Raw genomic sequence first — 19,768 nt, 5'->3', positions numbered from 1 at the left:
GTTTTATAACATGTTACATTGTCATACTGAAAGTAGACTTTTTTAGTTGGGTAAAATGTGGTCATAAAGGAAGGCACATGGTGTGCAACAACAGACTGCTTTAGAATGACTGTTTATTGGTATTCTGGAGCCTAAGTGTGCCAAGAAAATATTCTCCAAACCATTACACCTTTTTTACGCATTTGAATAGTGATGTCACAATCACTATTCATAAAACTGGTACACTAAACTGTAAACAATCCTGCATCCAGACAGAAAGAATGCCTCTTATCATCCCACTCGTCTTTCCTGCAAGTGGTGTAATCAGCAATGAATTTGAAAAATTGGAGATCATTTTTTAAGCACCTTCAGACCATCAAAATGAAGGATTTCTCCTTGCAAGTGACACTTCAAGTTCAATGGCCCAACTTCAATTGCCATTTCTTTACATTGTCAGCTGTTATGGGAGCAGTGAAGTGAGAAAACATCAAGAGAAAGAGCTCATCTATACTCTCAGAATGTTTGAAGCCCAAGTATAAGTATAAGTATTTTACCCCAAACCCTTTTTAGATACAAGCTAGAAATGAACGGGACTTCATTTAGATTATATGTCATGAATGTACACAAAATACCCCATAATAACAAAGAGGATGTTCTTACAAGATTTATCTAGTTAGCAAAATTGTTTACAAATAGCATAGCTTAAAACGTGATTGCACCCCATTGCTATAAAACCCTAAATGAGATGTGGTGCAAGCAGTTTGCATCAAATGTCACATAGCTAATTGAATATAAAAGTGTGCTACGAAAGTGTCTTATGATACGAATATAAATACACCTGTTCCTGGATGGCTCCCAGGTTTGTTAGAAAAAATACCTAAACAAACAGATTATGAAGACCAAGGATTTAACAAAGAATTAAATCATATAAAAAAGATCAATAAATTGAACACTTTCAAACATCCGTCATCACCAAAATCGTGATTATAACATGGACATAATATGCCACAACCGTGACAAGAGGACAAGTTAGTGAATGCAGAAAGTAGTAATTAATCAGAGAAATAAGTGGCTGAGAGACACTAATTAATGAATTATATAAAATAATTACAATTAGGTAATAATGTCAGACCTTTAAAAAAAATAATAAAAAAAAATCAGTAGTTTCAGTAGTAGATTGCTGATTAAAGTTTTAGAGCATAGAGCAGTCAGAAATGTTTTTTATAAAACACCAGGCTTTCTCTAGGAACAGTTCCCCAACCCTGGTTATATGGAGGACCATTTGTTGTGCACATTTTAGTATTTTCCCAGTATTTGTTAAATCAGTTGCAGGAAGATCAAGGACCAGGTTTAGATAGCTTCTTATCGTGGGTCATGTCTATGAAAAAGACAGTCTCCGAGTTCTCCAGAAGATGTCGCTGTCCAGTTTAAACAAGATGCCAAGCTTTTAGGTCGAGCAAAAGCCTCACTACCTCACTCATATACAGAGGTGACAGCGGCTTAATCCGAAATGCCTCCATGCTGGACATATTTAGTGCGCATAAAGCTTTTTTTCCCAGTTTATGTAGGGCACTTAGCTAGGGAATAGGGAGACATTTGGGAGTCAGCGATGCTCATGTACTGAAGTGACAGCGGGCTTATCCCAAATGTCAGAATACAGGACACACTGTGTACTACGTAGGGCGGATAAACCACTACCTTAGCACTAGTTAGGACACTTATAAAGGGAGTAGGCAGTCGTTTGGGTTTCATGCATCTTCTTACCGCACCGAGAGGACGTTGAAGGAAGACCTTGCGCTTTTGCTTCCTTTCTTTTTTCTCTATACATTTTTCTAGTTATTCTTATGAAGGAAAAATCCTCGGATATATTTGTCGTACGAGACGTTCATGAGAAAAAACTTCTTAAAAAGCAGATCAAAAGAGCAAAATATTTCTTTATTTAATATAGCTATATATTTATCAGCTCTCACAGGAGGAGTTGATTTCCAGTTCAAGTCCACTTAGGCTACATTTAGTGCCCTGTTTGTAAACGTTGAAAAAAAAAAAAAAAGCCATCAAATGAATGATGGAGGAAATGACAGAAGGCGTTTTAGCTGTTAATGATCAGCAGCTCATCTTCACACCATTAGGGTTAGAGAGAAGATGCTTGATGCTGTGTTAGACCCGGTGGGCTTGTCTAGCTTCTCCACTCGGGGTCGTCACCCACACGTTTCATGCACAGACACAGAGACACAGAGAGGACATAACGATAGGAAGTCATCTGTGGACTCATAAAGCTCCGGATCTGGAGGAAGATGAGTGGCGCTGGACTCGCCACTAGGACGCATCTTTACAATGATGGGACCGCGCACTCAGCCACAGCCAGGTAAGACAGCACAGATCTCAAAACCTTATAGATTACTGTTTTATAAGTCACTGTGTCGACGTATGATCTTTGCTTATTTTGCTTTTTTTATATACTGTATATTTTTTATTGTTTTTATTATTATTATTATTATTATTATTATTATTATTATTATTATTATTATTATTATTATTATTATTTTCATTTTTATCCAAATCAACCTACACTTGAGTCCTGTCATAACCAAGAGTTAAGTGTTAAGGGACTTGCTCTGCTAGGGTTTTAAACGGAAAACCTTTCAATCAACTGACCAAAGCATGAACCATTGAGGTACCAGTCACTAGACGTGTTGATAAACACTGAGATGTTTTGCTGTGACATTAGATTAAAAAGCAATAGTGCATCGATGGCTTGATGGAACAGTGCAGTACCTTTTATACTTCTGTGAAGCTGATAAAATGTGTGGTCATTGTGAATATTTTACCGGTTCAGAAACAGAAGTGTATGTTGAATGACCCTAACCCTAACCCTAACCCGAGGTAGTCTGTTGATTTTTCTTAATTAGTTTACACACAGAACAGTTTAAGTCTAACTATTTATTTTTAGCTGAAGGGACTAGTTTTTAAATGGTAATGGTAAAGCTCATGCTTTTGGGGAATATCTGTATTGTTTTCATTGATGCTGGTGTAGATTAATCAAAGATACATGCTTTGTGTGTTTAGTATGTATCTTTTACCAATAAAAGTGAATATAATACATTTTTTCAAAGCAAGATAAGACTGTATACTGGACACAGGTTAAAAACACACAGGTACACAAGAAAAAATACAGATTGGAGCCTTTATTGGAGGAAAAATACAGATTGGAGAGTGTAGTTTTATTCAGCTTATTTGTAAAACATTTTTAGTTTTTAACCATCTATTTGTTTTTCATAATAAACTGGATTTAACTCTGTGAAAGTGTAACAGACCTCTCGGAAATTAGCTCTAAGCTCAGTGTTAGGGTGTCACGACTTATTTCTAGTGGTGGTGTGTCTACCTCTTTGCCACTCCCCTGTCAGCTGCGTCCCGTGTCCCTATGGATATTATATAAAAAGTGATTAACAATCTATTATAAATACATTTTGCAAATTAGCCAATATTTGTTCAGTGAACTGTGCCTGTGTTTATGAAGGCAATATCTATAACTAATATTATCTTGCAATTTCAATTATCACATATTTTCCCCTTCTGGCATCTTTCCCTCTGACTTATTAAGACACACTGCAGAGGGATTACTGCATTGAAATTAAAAATATAATAACCTCTATGGTTCTTCCCATAGCTATCCAAGCTGTTTTTTAAAATGAATCCCATATATCTGAGTGCTGACACTCATTTATTTGTGCGACAGTGTGTACCAGAGCATAATAAGCACAATTCACACAGCACCTCGACAACACATTGCTCTTTTGTTTACACCTCTGCCATTAAAGCAACCATCACCCACGCCTCACCTCTGCACACTATATGCACACAGATAAACATACCTGAGGGCACTCAAAGGAGAACATGCTGGGAACATTCTAGATATAACAGAGGACCTACTTTACTGCAGTGTACCCTTTTGCCACAGGGACAACATAATAACAATGAGAAATCCTGTTTAGCCTTAAGGTGTAATTCTTAGCAATCCCCTGTAAACAGTCTATTAAACATGCTTCCATAAATGACCTGTGATTATGTAAAAGGCAGGCTGTCTGTTAAAGTGTATCTGAAGGTGCTGCTTAGGAGATATACCAGGATGCTGCCTGGATGTAATTGCTGGTGATTCACCGGCTTCACATTTGAATAGGCAGAGATGGAAATTACCAGACATCACACAGTGTAACTTCTATGAAAATTGGTTTAACACTTTGAGTGGACATGAAGACAACTGCTGGGATTTATCATCATATATGTCAGCTATTCATTCATGGAACAATGTCTGAATGGACTGTTTGTTTTGTCTGATTATGGAAGTAACTATCGATTGTCTCTGTTTCAGAGGCGAGTATGATTCCACCACAGCGCCCATCCAATCCTGGTGACAGGTACGCATTTACACTTTTAATGCTTTCCATAGCCCTTATGTTCATTTATCTGGATATGTTTGTGTGCAAATGTATGACTAAGAACCAGCATTCATTTTTTTTCCATAATATCATTAAACACTGATATAGATATATATATATATATATATATATATATATATATATATATATATATATATATATATATATATATATATATATATATATATATATATATATAATCTTTTATTCTTGTTCGTTTATACAGTACACTCCAGTAAACATCTCCAGTAAACATGCATCTTAATCAGCAATGCACATCTGAGTGTGTTCTTTTCATATACTATACCATACCATAGCATAGCATACCATACTAGAAGACAACACGACACTATAGGATCAGATTTACAAATTCAGCTCCTCATATATAACTTTCTGACACTGTTAGTTCCAGCTGTGTAGAATGTCCCTCAAGCAGATGATTCACAACTGCATCTCTAGCACTGCTGGAATTGCTTTTGAACGACATTTGCGTTATTTGTCAACATGTTGTTGATGGTTTTCTCTGTCAGGCCACCTGCTGAAACGGTTAAGAAGAACAGTGTGAGTAACACTGGACTGATTCTGGACAGCTCAGCACTGAAGATGGCTGATGTGGACTCGGAGGTTCCTCCTCTCCCACCACGGTACCGCTTCAGAGACCTGCTTTTGGGGGATCAGTCCTTTCAGAATGACGACAGGTAAGGAGTGTTTCTACAGAGCACACACAGTGTCCTGTGTTTATAAAGCTTTTATGAGGCCTGAGTAAACACAGGCATACTTAATATGTTTTCTAGAGCTTGAGAGCATGTTAAAATGAACATTGAAGGGAACCGTGCAGGAGGCTGTTATGTGGGTGCTTTTGCTACACAGTTTTGCAAGACCTCATGATATAGTACCTTCATAACAAATTAACATCAGTTGCATACAACTTTTTTAAAGCATTGCTGGTGGATAAGAATTTATATGACTTTCTCTTTATATGAAAAACATTTCATACTTATATTTTAGACAGTTTGTTCTTACTAACCTTGAATTTCTATTTCTGTCTGATGGGCTTAGTTTTTTTTTATAAGGTAAATACAGCAAATATCCTTTCATAATGATTAAGACTGCAGGTATTGTATTAAATATTCTACAAAGAACATCCTTCAAAGTTTTCTGATAGTACCTTTCTACTGCAGTGCTAATGGATGTGCTGTGAAGGTCTGTTTGTTACATCCTGATCCGTTATTTACACAGTTAGCCTTAGTATAAAAAAACGGTACAATGACAAAGGCCATTTCTTCTGGCAAGTGTTCACATTCGGTAGATATTTTGTGCAGTTGAAGCTGATCACAGGCTCAGTGTGCTCGATTTGTAGAGAAATGGGTGCTGAGGGAGCTGTCCTCAGCTCTGGTGCTGAAACTACAGTGCTGTGAAAGAGAAAAACAGCACAAGGCATCATGGCTGAATAGATCAGGGTTTAACTCATGGGTTTAAATCATTGCAGAATTTGCTAAATTGTTCAGTCTTTTATGAAATCCTTTTACAATTTTTTTTTTGTCTTGTTTTAATGAGAGCAAGCTGCTACATGCAAGCTATACAGTCCCCTTCGAGACTACTGGAATGGCAAATTACTGTATTTGTTTGTGCTTGAACACAAGCGATTGGATTTGAGATTTACAAAATGTACATGATAAGAGAGTTTAGGATTTCAGTGTAGAATCAGGTACTAAATACTTGAAGTAAATGAAAGTAAATACCTCCCACATCCCCCCAACATCTGACTGATATGACCAGCTTGTTAGTTTTTTCTTTTGTTTTCCAGCTTTTCCAGACTTTTACGTTTAACAAACCTTTTTCAATTGTTTCTTTTTCTGGGGTTTTTCTCCCTTCAGTTTCTTCTTCAGGAAATGAAAATGCTGCTCAACTGGGTTATGGTGTGGTTATTGATTTTTGCCCATGATAAAGTCCTTTATTATGTTGTTAGAGTGTTTCTGGTCATTGTCCTGCTGCATGATAAATTTTCATTTGATTAATTTGGATACATTACATCATCAGTAAAAAAATAGTGACTGTTCCCGAAGCAGCCATTCAGCATGTTCACATACAGTATCTTTTTTTCTCCACACTTTGGCCTTTCTATCACTTTGGTATGAGTTACTCTTTATTTGGTTCATCTTTGTACTTTGTGAATTCTAAGCCAACCTTCTGATCTTTACTGCTGATGAGTGCTTTACATCTTGTGGTATGACCTCTTTAGTAATGCACTTCTTTGAACTGTGGATTGTGATACCTTTACCCCTGCCCTCTGGAGGTTGTTGGTGATTCACTGAATTTTCCTACACAGCTTTCACAATGTGTCTGTTGTTTTTCCTTACAAATTGTTGTTTTGGTTATGCCCAATGTCTCCTATATGATTTATCCTCTATTCAAAGCTCTCTGACATTTATTATAACTTATAGTTTATAAAATCAGTTGCAGTATTCACAGGTGAAACTGAAGGATAAAACTAAGAGTAGATGTGCAAAGCAATAGTTCAGAGCTTGAGTTTCAGTATTTTTGCTAGCAGAAAATTAAGGGATCTGATACAAAATGTGCTATGTTCTGTGTCATTTAACACATCTACATATAAAAGGCAGAAAATTAAAGCTGAAATTCCAAACTCTCTTCTTTTATTCTTCTTTTGATCTCAAACACAATTGTCTTCAGTCTACAGCAAAAAAAAAAAAAAAAAAAAACTCTGTTAAATGAATTGGACTTGTCGATCCAATAGTTTTGGAAGGGAATGCTTTGAATTATGTTACATAGTACATACATCTCATATCGTATGGTGACATATTTTGTACACTTTAGCTTATAAAGAAAATATGTAATTGATTTGATATTGGTTTCTGTTTATGGCTTTGACATTTGGTGTGCTATCCTGTGGTATTTAATACAATCGTTAAGACAAAGTGATATGACAATAGATATCAGTCTTGCAAAATAATTAATTTTTAATTCTGACTTAAAAGTGCACACATTGCCATTTTGGGCAAGGTTAATGACAAAAAAAGCCATTCAAAATCCCCACATGACCTACAAGAAGGTTTGGATGACAATGAAGTAGTGGTGCTCAATTCTACTGTGCAGAATTGTTTACACAAAAATTATTTTTATGGACGATTCTTCAGAAGGAAACCTTAGCTGCAACCTCATTACAAATGTCATCATGTGAAATATGCTAAACAATATCTGGATTTAGCAGAGGCATTTTGATCCTGCGGACCAATATAGTAAAAAAGGTCTTCTTGGAGACAAAATACATGCAGCATTTGATTGACTGAAACATGTCAATCAACTCCTAAGTGGGGGTGGGGTGGGGGGTGGGGGGGGGTGTTATTCTTTGTTGTTGCATGGCAGCCACTAGAAAATGAAACACTGCACATACAGTATAGATGGGAAATTCTCTATAAGCAACTATTAGAGTCAGGTCCTGAAAAAAAAATGAAGCGTGGCTTCTACATCTGTACAGTGATGCAAAACATACCTCAGAATCCATCCTGAACCACTTCAAGAAATGCAAGCTGAAGCTGAATCTTTGGGTCAATGTCACAAACATGCTGTGTATGCAAGATTAACCAAGAAGATCTCATAGATCTGCTTTGCAAGGAAGAGTGGGTGAAATTGTATTATACAAGAATGGGAAGATTCTTAATTGGCTGGAAAAAGCACTTGCAAGCTGTGCCATAGGGGTTGTTAATAAGACTTTAGTGTGCACGTGCAATATTTACTATTTTATTTTATGTTATATTTTATGTAATGTAACATAATTGTGCATTACCATTTGCAGTTTTAAAAGAAAAAATGGCATAGATTATGTGATTAATTCTTTTCACTTCTATAATCAAGAAAATATGTAATTTGGTAAGGGCTGCCCAAATCTTTGCATGAAAGCAATTCCTTTCATCTTGAATTTGAATCAAATTGAATTTCATTTCGTTTGAGTTTAATTGAATTTGAGTTTGAACTGTCTACAAAAATACAAAAATAAATAAATAAATAAAACTCTACAAAAATATAGACTCAACCTAAACATTTTGATTCTTTACGTTACAGAACAGTCTATTTATTCAGCAAGCAAATAATGACTAAACATTAGTACACTAAATTACTACACATTGCACTGAATTGTGTCTCATTTGTTTTGTTTTAGAATATATTTTCTTTTTTTCCAGAATTTCAGAGTGTGTATATTTTATGCTATTCCCTTCCCACCAAGCTTTAAATGAACTGCCTTGTTAATAAACAGATTTCCTTCCATTTTCATTAGCTATATCTACCATTTTACTGTACACAGAGATTTTCACACACAGGCTCATAAAGTCTACGCATTATTTATGGCTCCTCTTAATAGAAATAAATTGATGGCATTCATTAATCAATAGATACTTTTTATCTTCTCTGCTTTTATTGTGGCCAGAGAAACCTGTCTAACTTTATAAAAAACTTGAATGGAAAAATTCTCATTTGGTATAAGTTATTATATGGGCAGAGGTGGCTCATGTGTTTCAGGCTATGGGTTGTTGATCTAGGTTCAAGCACCAGCACTGTTAACCTGCCACTGTTGGAATTTATAGTAACTCAAGTAGAAATATACATAGAATAATTCTACTCAAACTCAAGTAAAGTGTTTTTTAAAACTTTGTTCACCTCTGAATATAAGCGAGTTAGAGTGTATATTGTTTCTGTTATATCATGTGAAAGCAGGAACCCAGCTTCTGGGCTTTCTACAACATCAGCAATAACAATAAACAGATAAAAAGTATAAAAGTATTTTTGTCAAATAAAACTTACAAACATAAAAACATAAAAAAAAACTGTTAAGAGAAAATAAACATCATTGGACTGTCATCCATTAATTTTCAATAAAAACATTATTATTATTATTTATTTATTTATTTATTTATTTATTTATTTATTTATTCCTTTCAAATTTAATTTCTAAAGTGCTAAAATAAATCTTGTTCAGTTTACACATTTGCCCACTGTATGCAAAGACAAAGAAAATATTTGTTTAGTATGAGTAAGCAATCACTGAAATTGATTCATTTCATTTTTGGTCCCGTTTATAACTGAGAAATTGTTTCTCACAGCTTTATCAGAGTGAATAGTGATAAGTGAATGGCATTGTGTGCTATCTACAAGACCACACACACACACACACACACACACACACACACACACACACACACACACACACACACACACACACACACACACACACAATGAAGGTGTTGCTCTCAGTTGTATGTTAAATCATACCTGCTGTTATCACTCGTCTGCTTTGAAGTGGATAAATAATGTACACTGTCTTAAAATAGGTAGCGAGAGACAGAGGTTTGCTTTCCTCTCCTGAGACATGAACCAGTTTAAAGCTCTGTGTTAAAGGACAGCAAAGTGAACATTTCAGTAAATGTAGTAAAGATAGAAGAAATATAAAAGGAATTTTACTCAGCTTTTCTGCATTCTCATATGAAGCAAGCAAAGTGCCTTTTTGTGTGTTGTTTCAGTATGAATGTGTGAGAAAGCATCTTTTGTGTTGTACGGTATATACACTATAGCCAGAGGGAGTTTGATATAAATAAGTTGCTTTGTTAGGGCTTTTCTAAACCTCAAGGTTGAAAGAGGTATTATGGACAAACACAGCGTAGGCGAAACTCCACTCGAAAACAGACTGCACGAACAAGGTCACAACAGGAAAATTGTACATATCAGGAACACAGAAAGGGGTTGAGAGTAAATTACAAGCAAGCAGGAAAAAACACCTGCTTGATTATGGTTGAGAGACTTTAATATAATACTGCAATGTGGTTATGACTGTATAAAACAGCAAAACTGTTATATAAAACACCCAGAAGAACCCCTAATGTGATGTGAAATGAAATTTAAAAAAAAAGTTCTTCATTGTTTTTACCGCCCATGAATATTATCGACCTTTGATGAATTATGTGATTCATTATCTCTCAGGGTAAGGGGTAGGCATAAAGGGAGGCTCTTTTCTGTTCTGGCCCCGAGGTTGTGGAATGAACTTCCCCTAGATGTCCGAACACCTGAGACACCGGCTGTCTTTAAACAACGTGTTTGAAGACAACTTCCTAAAACACCTAACTTAGCAAAAAAAACAAAAAACATCAGAGTTTAAGGCTGATGATATCCTATGTCTGTAACCCATGGGTAAAGGTGTCACAGTGTGGGGATAAAAACAGACCCAAATGCAGGATAGATAACTGAAACTGGTTTATTAAATAAAACAAACAAAACTTTAACAAAGACAAGACAAAACAAACGAAAACAAAAGACTAGGATTCCACACTGCCATAGGCAACACGGCACTGCTAAATACTAAAGACAGTTAGACACATACAGTAAGGGACAGGTGTGCTGATGTGGGAAGGAATAGACAAGGGCAAGCGAAACGTAAAACGTGAAAACGAAACATAAACAAAAAGCACACGGCCAGATGCTACACCTAAGTCTGCTAAAAGCCAAGATCAACTGATTAAACAGTGTGGCTTCTGTTTGATTGGAATGAAAATTTGAAGGAAAAAAAAAAAAACGACTGGACATATTTGAATTTTGCATTCTATTAATCTTTCTATTATTCTTTATATTAACCTTTTGTTCTATGTTTATGTTCTGTAAAGCTGCTTTGAGAAAATGTCAATTGTAAAAAAGCGCTATACAAATAAACTTGAATTGAATTGAACATATAATAGGTCTTGAGGTTTGTAAAAAACAATAAAAACAAAAATGCTTTTCATTTTATTAAAAATAAAATAGCATAGAGCAATGCATAAGTCTGAAAATAGATGTGTGTTGAAGAGAAAACTGCGAAATGTTCAGAGAAAACTTCACCTTATCACTTATTCTCTCTATTGCACATACTGTACTTTTTTCAATCACTTCAATGTGATTGTGAAACACCTACAGAAATGCATCTGCAACCTGCAATTAGAAGTGTGTGTGTGTGTGTGTGTGTGTGTGTGTGTGTGTGTGTGTGTGTGTGTGTGTGTGTGTGTGTGTGTGTGTGTGTGTGTGTGTGTCTGTGTGTCTGTGTGTCTGTGTGTCTGTGTGTGTGTGTTAGAAGCGTAGTAGTGAGTAGTGATTTTTGTAATGTATTCAATGGTTTTATTCTACATGTTTTAGATAGATAATCTATGTAGACATAGATAAACATAGATAATCTATGTTTTAGATTGACAGACCTCCCTGCCTGGATTAGTTGCAAGCTGGTGGGTCACATCATTTTTTTCCACCTGTTTACAGAACCTGAGTTGGCACAGAAAGTTCTTTTCTTTTTTTTTTGTCAATAAAACAGATATTTTCTTAACAGCTGCTTGAATGAGACCAATTAATTTTGAATTTGAATGTGAAGAGCAAATATTACACAATGTTCCGATAATACAAGGCATCTGATTGTGTCCAGACAGAGACTTTGTACTTTAGAGAGATCATGTATGTGCCATGTGACGTCCTGCAAAATGATAATGCTGCTTAATAATTGTACCTACCTTTAATATAATAATGTGTGTGTGTGTGTGTGTGTGTGTGTGTGTGTGTGTGTGTGTGTGTGTGTGTGTGTGTGTGTGTGTGTGTGTGTGTGTGTGTGTGAGTTTTGAACTGGCTAAGTAGTGGTACAAAGGCTGAATATTGACAATTTCATTTTGCACTTAGTCTCACTGTATTTGAGCGAAAAGGATAGAAAATAATTTGTAGTATGCTGGACTGAATTTTTCTAGACATTTGGAATTGAGACACGTTATACAGTAGCAGTGGTCGTTCTTTTGTCCTTTTTTTTCTCTGAATTTGAAAGCCATTTCTCTTGTTACCTGAGTCATTTTTTAGTACAGTGTTTGGCTGCTCTAACCACCTCTGCTTGGTCACAGAGTGTGGGCGTTCAGAGAGGGAATCTCTACATGCTTCATTATGCCATGGGGTGTGTGTGTGTGTGTGTGTGTATGTGTGTGTAACTGTTTGCTGTCTGACTTTAAGGGATGAGCAATGGGTGTGTGTTGTGTGTGTGTCTGTGTGCGTGAGTGTTTGCAGGTGTCGTTTATGAGCTGTGATTATCTCCAGGGATGTGTTCCAAAATCGAATGGTTTGAGGTCTTTCCTTCTGTTTCTTGTTTGTGTGTGTTGTGTGTGAGTGTACATATCTATGTGTGTCTGCATTTAAGTGTGTGGGAGCTGGAGAGCCACATAACTGACAAGTGGAAAGGGAAAAATCACTCATGACAGAATGACTCCCGTGCACCAGCAGTTTTTCTGCGCTTCTTATTACAGCCAGTCACATCAATCTTTCCTTTCATTTTTTTTTGTTTTTGTTTTTTTCTTATTCTGGATTCACTGAACCGTGACATAATTTCAAAGGCGAGAATACGGTGCTTTACTGTGCAGTCGATGCTGGATTGTGGTGCCTCAATGACATAAGTGGCACAAATGCCTCTAGTGTAGGCCAGGTAGCTGTATAATGCAGTGACTAATGCTATCTAAAGGTGCTTTTGATCTAGTTTTGTATATCATCACGCTCTAAGCTGTGTGACTAAAAGAAGCCTAGAAGCATTTGGTTTTTGTGTAAAAACATACAGACCTGTATGTAATTGAATACAACTATAATATTTCCTAAAACATACCATTGTTCATTAGATTTTAGGATTGTAATGTAGATGCATGTTTTTATATCAAAATTAAAATCCCCACAGTGTGTGAATGAGCCAGGACTTACATCTGTGTGTCCAATGTCTTCTAGCTGCACTTGAAATTAGTCCACACAACTGAGTCCAACAGTAATCTACAGCAGTATATTCTGGAATTAATCAAAATCCAAATCCAAGGATTGACGTCTTCCACAACTACATTTACATTTTTGGTATTTGACTGATGCCTTTACACAGAGTGGCTTACATTTATCTCATTTATACAGCTGAGCTGTTGAGGATTAGGTACCTTGGTGAAGAGCCCAGAAAGGCAAGTTGGCAGTTCTGGGATTTAAACTCACAACCTTCTGATGAGCCTTTACTGTTTTTGCTGACAAGATTTGAGAAATTTCTGATCTATCTATCAATCTTCAAGAGAGCACATAGAGCACCAGAAAACAGCCCCAATGCATCAGCGACAACAGGATAATTCTGTGACAGAGTAATCTTATTTGTGTAGTTGCATGGAAATTAACCACTACAATAGTGGTGTCTCAGGCAGATAAGGCTCTGGGTGATTGATGGGTTCAAGCCCCTGCACTGCCAAGCTGCCACTGTTGATCCCTTGAGCAAAGCTCTTAACCCTCACTGGTCCAGTAGTGCTGTATCATGGCTGACCCTGTGCTCTGACCTCAACCTCCAACTTTGGGATATGTAAAGAAAGATTTTGCTGTAATGTATATATGACAATAATGAAGGCTTCTATTCTATTAACTTGCTAGGATTCTAATAAAATAAAGTTTACAAATGAATTTTTTATTTGACTTTAGCTTGTGGCTCTATTTTGGTAATGAACTTGACTCATGGGCAAAATTACTCTTGGCGAGTGAGAGGAAGGAAGTGCACACCTCACCATACACTATATTACACATTACACCACTTAGAAATGACAAAGATCTGCAGAGTTGGTGTTTTTTTTTAACATAACCTACTTAAGAGCAGTTGTGTATTGTATAGGCTAGGATGCAATGGCGCACAGTGAGTGGGTTAAATTCACTTTTGTCAGCCTTGATATCTTTCATTCATTCATTCATTCATTCATTCATTTTCTACTGCTTTATCCGAACTATTGTACCTCGGGTCACGGGGAGACTGTGCCTATCTCGGGCGTCATCAGGCATCAAGGCAGGATACACCCTGGACGGAGTGCCAACCCATCACAGGACACACACACTCTCATTTACTCACGCAATCACACACTACGGACAATTTTCCAGAGATGCCAATCAACCTACCAAGCATGTCTTTGGACCGGGGGAGGAAACCGGAGTACCCGGAGGAAACCCCCGAAGCATGGGGAGAACATGCACACACACAAGTCAGGGGCAGGAATGGAACCCCCAACCCTGGAGGTGTGAGGCAAGCATGCTAACCACTAAGCCACCGTGACCCCCATTGATATCATCTTAGGTCCTTTTTTAGAAAATGCTCAACTGAACAATGGCTTATATTTGCATTCATGACTTTACATGACTTGTTCAGATCAACGTTATACCTCCTGTCCCTTTTAGCAAAAGCAAAGCTTCTAGATTCTTTATTTAGTTGTTAACAATTATCAATAAAAGTCTGTTGAGAATGAAGTTATAACGAATAAACAAGATTAAATGTTGTCATTGAATATAGTTGCTGTAAAGAAAAACCCTCTAGTACTTGAACAAATTAAATGTAATAGTCACTGTGTAAAAACAGTTCATTACTCTATCGTTCATACAGACTCTTGAATTGCATACATTTCCGAGCAGATTTATCACAAGGATTCTGGAGTAAATATCAGGAAGATTCAATACACTATATATCTTGTTCATTTCAGCTACCTTCAAAAATTCATAAGAAAATTCATATCCGAGTTTAAAGGTACAACATTTTTCAAATAAAAACATCACAATGTTTTTTAACGTCTATTAAACCAAATTAATGACAATTTGCATAGAAACAAATAATAAGGGCATAATTAAAATTATATTTAACTCATTTCAGTAGAGTTCTCTGTAACAATGCCATAACTCTTAAGTGCTGCAGAAAACTGAGTATCCTCATTATAATTAAGGCAATATTTGGGGGGAAAAAATTGGAAACACACTCTGTGTGCAATTGTGAAACCTGTGAACAATAGTGGACTGATTATTCAGTATACGCCTTTTAATAACCAGCAGCCGTGTTTCGTTTCAGATTTTAAAGATGTGATGAGAGACCTGCTGAAGGAACCTTATTACAAAGCATGCTTGTATTTAACCTACGCTTATGTCTTTGACAAGAATTCAACATTTTTCTCAAATATTCCAAAGTATGTTGTGCAGATAGATGATCCCAAACAAATCATCACAAGTAATATATAACAGGAAACCATTTCAAAGGCCAAACGTCTAACAATAAATGCCCTGTAAAAGAAATGTCATTTTGTTATTGTATTATAAAATGGAAATTTTACTGTCATGCCCTTTTATATGCAGAAGCCCGTAGGCCAAATTTATATGCCTCATATTTTCTTATAAATATTTAATGGCTTACAGATGTATGATGAACATTTTCATGTCAGCATTGTGTGTAATGTGCATTCATTTTATGCAATATATTGTATCCACTCAAGTACATAGCAGTTGTGTACATATTACCAGTGTATGGAGTCGATGTCATTAGGCTGAAATGTTGAAATAGAAACAGAGACGTCATGTTCACAAAGAAATCACAATGTATTCTAAAACATTGTAAAAAAGTTTTTGTACTATTATCTTAATTAGGCTGAAATACTATTATTTGAGACAATTTAGCTGTCAAAGTTACTGCTATCACAGGAACAAGACATGAAGCTTTAGCAAAGTAAACAAAAGCAAACATACAGTACATAAACAAACTAGAACCTAAGAGATTGTAAGTCAGGACAAAAGGGATAGAAAGAGTGAAACACTGATAACTTCTAGCTGCTATCTGTTTAATTTACAGCTTCTGGGATTAGGCTTTTATTAAGTTTATAGTGTAATCTATAAAACATCATACACAAGTACATGTCCTCAAAATATAAAAATATACTTGCTGATATTATAACTGAGAGCAAAAACAGTTCAGCTACTGTACTGTATAAAGCCTCATGCAATTATTGGCGATAAAGTAAAAAAAGAATCAGAACATGGTTTGGTCTTTTTCTGATCTTGAGCTGTTCAGTTTTGATGAGTCTATGCCCACTGTAGCCTCAGAGTCCTTATGTGTTGTGGTTTATGTGATGCTTTTCTGCTCACCACGGTTGCCAAATGTGGTTAAATGTGAATATATTGCTGGTGTCGGTATTCAGGAGAGGCGGGGACTGACAATAAGTTCGCACATTACAATTACACTAACATCACACTTACAACACACAAACAAGAAATACTAGCAATGTTAATATATATTTGTTCACTCTTATAATATCAGCAAATGTCATTTTAAATTTTCATCTATGTGCACTTGTTAATCTAGAGGTGTTTAGCCTTCCTCGTCTGCCTACAGTATATGAGTCTGGGGGTGTTTAATGAGCGCGTGTGAGTGTGATGGCTGATGGGAGGTGAGTGCTCAGCTAGCTGTGCAGGGCACTTTGAGTGGTTCGTCATGTGCTACAGTCTAGACTAAAGGCCACATTAGTCACTGATGTACTGTACATCAAGTGGGCGGGCAGCAGAAAGCCTTGCCGTCAGGAAAAAGAAAAAAAAAACACAGGCTAGGGCACGATCATGTAACGAGGATGTTCTCTCCAGTGATTAAAGCAACACCTTGTGTGATGGAGGCAGGTCTCCCCTTCTAAGTTAAATTTAATAGACTTTAAGGGTGTTTGATGATTGATGAAGGCTTACTGTGGTTGCACTATCACTACCTGGGTTATTTTAACTCACTGTGAAAATGATCTCTTCTTTATAGCTTTATTGTCTAGAATAAAAACTCAAAAAGCATTTTATCAGGAATGTCAAGATACTATCCAATCAACTATCCAGTCTCAGTAAGTGTGTGCCTGCTCTGTCCTCAGATTCCTGTTTATGACCGAACGGAGTGGAACCTAGATTGTCTGCTGTTCATGTCAAGGTTCGAGGTTTTATGGATGCTGAGATGCTTTTCTGCTTGCCATGGTTGTAAAGAGTGGTTATTAGTGTTACCTTTCTGTCAGCTCATTCTACTCTGACAGGCATTTCTGCTCTAGAACTAGATTTTTTTTGTTTGTTTGTTTGTTTTGTTTTGTGTCGTTCCATGTGAATGCTTTAAAACTGTTATGTGTGACAATCCCATGAGATCAGCAGTCTTTGAAATACTCAACCCGGTACAACAACACTAGGGACACTGAGACCACATTTTCCATCATGCCGATGTTTAATATGAACTTTACCCAGAGCTCTTAAGCTATATCTGCATGAGTTTATGAATTGCACTGCTGCCACGTGTTTGACTGATTGGATATCAGCACGGATGAACAAATCTAAAGGTGTTCCTAATAAAGTGATCAGCGAATGAAAATTTGTCTGCAAGTGCTCTAAATGAGCTCTCAAGATGTGCGCTGACAATTAAATTGGCTGACACATTTAAAGCCCTGGCTGTCGGGGATATTAAGCAGCTTGAGGAGGAAAATAGAGAAGGAAACTGCTTGTGTGTGTCCTGGTGTGCTGTGCAGTGTGAAGAGATGCAGTCTCAGGAGTTCGATGGAAAGTGGAGGATTTAGTGCTCTTATGTGACCAGACAAGCACTATTAATGCAGATCCTTGTGGAAATCTTACAGAGAGAATGAGATTGCAGGGTTTTTTTTTGTTACTGTATGTGACAGCAGGGGGTAACAGGTTGGTATTATTTGCTCAAAGCTGTTTAGCATTCTAGTGGAAATACTACATAATTTTCAAACGTAACACTCTTCATATCCCAATGCAATGTTATGTATTTCGATTTAATGTAAAAGCATGTTCAAAATAATTAAAATGTACTGAAGATATAATAACAGCGCTTCCGAGTCATGAAAAAGCAGTTATAGGAATGACATAATAACACACATGCTGTAAGGAAAATCAGCCAATACTAAATGGATCAAATATTAATCCTGTTTCAGCCATGAAGTGCAGATTGACTGCTTAATTCCCACAAACTCATCGACATGTAAATGTTTTCTCTGAGCTGTCACCCCGATATTTTAGGCACTTTGTGATGATTGCTCTGCAATTCACAGCTAGGCAATTCCTCAGCAAATAATTAGTTGCATTCACACATCTGTTTAATATTCTGCAATCATCCAGTCTTTTTTCTCTGTTCTCTTTGAGTCCAACTGTTTTAATAATTGCTCAATCCTGTGGACTGTTTGCGTTTTAGACATAATATGATTCATTGTACAAGATACATGGTTTGCATCTTAATATAGAAGTTTGGGTTCTCTTTTTTCTCTTATTGTCTTTAATTATATATATGAATTCTGAGAAAGTTTCTATCTGTTTGCTTGCTTATAATTCCTCTGTGTCTTCAGGGAAGCTCAATGTGTTTGTGTGTGTTTGTGTGTGTGTCTATGTGTGTGTGTGAGAGAGAGTTACAGTCTGCCTGTAAAACCACATGCTGACATTAGAATCCCCTGTTGGTTTATGTTTTGTAAGAGATTTCATTGCCACCAGGTTGAAACTGAACTGTTTTAATGCCTTATGTTTAAATATTACGGTATTGAAACACCACATATAAAACACCACAATTGGTATGTTACATTTTAAATAAATAAATAAATAAATAAATAAATAAATAAATAAATAAAGTAGAGCATGCAAGAGCTAAAAAACAGTACATATTATAAAACTATCCTTAGAGCCCTAATCAAATTTTCCGCTTGTGCCTTGGCTGTTCATTTGCATATTCCTCATCAGAACACTTTCAGAGTTTTGTTGCGTGTAAGTTTAAGTTGTTATCAGTTATATAACAACAAAGGAGCTCCAGGTTAAAGCTGCCATGAAATCCCATGAAAAATAAATTCCTCACTCGCATGATTGTAAACATTTCCCATTAGTTTAACCGAAATCAATTATATATGCTTGTAAGCTTGAAAAATAGCATGACAAAAAATTAAACAGAGATCTTTCTAGAACAAAAATACAAAAGATGATGTTTTGCTTTAAATTGTCTTTAACATTAGTCTTAAAGGCAGCTGTTACACAACCAAAGTGAAAAAATGTCACCCAATCAAGCAGCTGCTACCTGATGAGACAGCTGCAGAAATGGATGTGAAACTACAGCTTGAAAATAGAAATTATGGATTCGCTCATAAAAAGCTGACGTTCTTAACGACTTGGGTCATTCTGCCAGTCATGCCATGCTGTTCGGTAAAACTCCAAATTATATCTGGTTACAGGAATAAACATTCCTTACACACTTGTTTGTCTAAGGTGTACTATGGTGCTAATTGTAGATATAGTTAATAATTCTGAACTACAAAATACAGTGAAAGTAGTTTTAATGGTAACTAGTTATTAGTGTCTTGATAATGGCATTATAATGGCTTTTAATCTTAACACAACTCTTTTAACAATACTGTAAATTACTATATTGTTGACTTGATATTGGGTCATAGTTTGATATTGAAGGACGATTGGGTATAATGATGCCTCTTCCTCAGCTCCATCGAATACTTTGAAATATTCTTCCCATGTTCTTGTCT

The 19,768-nt window shown here is 36.2% G+C and overlaps 1 protein-coding gene across 8 annotated transcripts in view; it reads left to right on the top strand.

Annotated features, from left to right (window-relative positions):
- The first annotated feature begins 1,732 nt into the window (after positions 1 to 1,732).
- kcnt1b (potassium sodium-activated channel subfamily T member 1b) overlaps positions 1,733 to 19,768 on the top strand; it is a 78,650-nt gene continuing 60,614 nt past the window's right edge. For all 8 annotated transcript variants that reach the window (XM_027138261.2, XM_027138258.2, XM_027138252.2 and 5 more), the window contains exons 1-3: positions 1,733 to 2,344; positions 4,349 to 4,394; positions 4,946 to 5,113. In XM_027138261.2, coding sequence (XP_026994062.2) covers positions 2,314 to 2,344; positions 4,349 to 4,394; positions 4,946 to 5,113 — 245 coding nt within the window. In that variant the 5' untranslated portion in view covers positions 1,733 to 2,313. The remainder of the gene's footprint in view (positions 2,345 to 4,348; positions 4,395 to 4,945; positions 5,114 to 19,768) is intronic.

The sequence above is a fragment of the Tachysurus fulvidraco genome, chromosome 9, assembly GCF_022655615.1.
Source record: "Tachysurus fulvidraco isolate hzauxx_2018 chromosome 9, HZAU_PFXX_2.0, whole genome shotgun sequence".
NCBI classification, from domain to species: Eukaryota; Metazoa; Chordata; class Actinopteri; order Siluriformes; family Bagridae; genus Tachysurus; species Tachysurus fulvidraco.
This window is presented reverse-complemented; position numbering and strand designations above follow the sequence as displayed.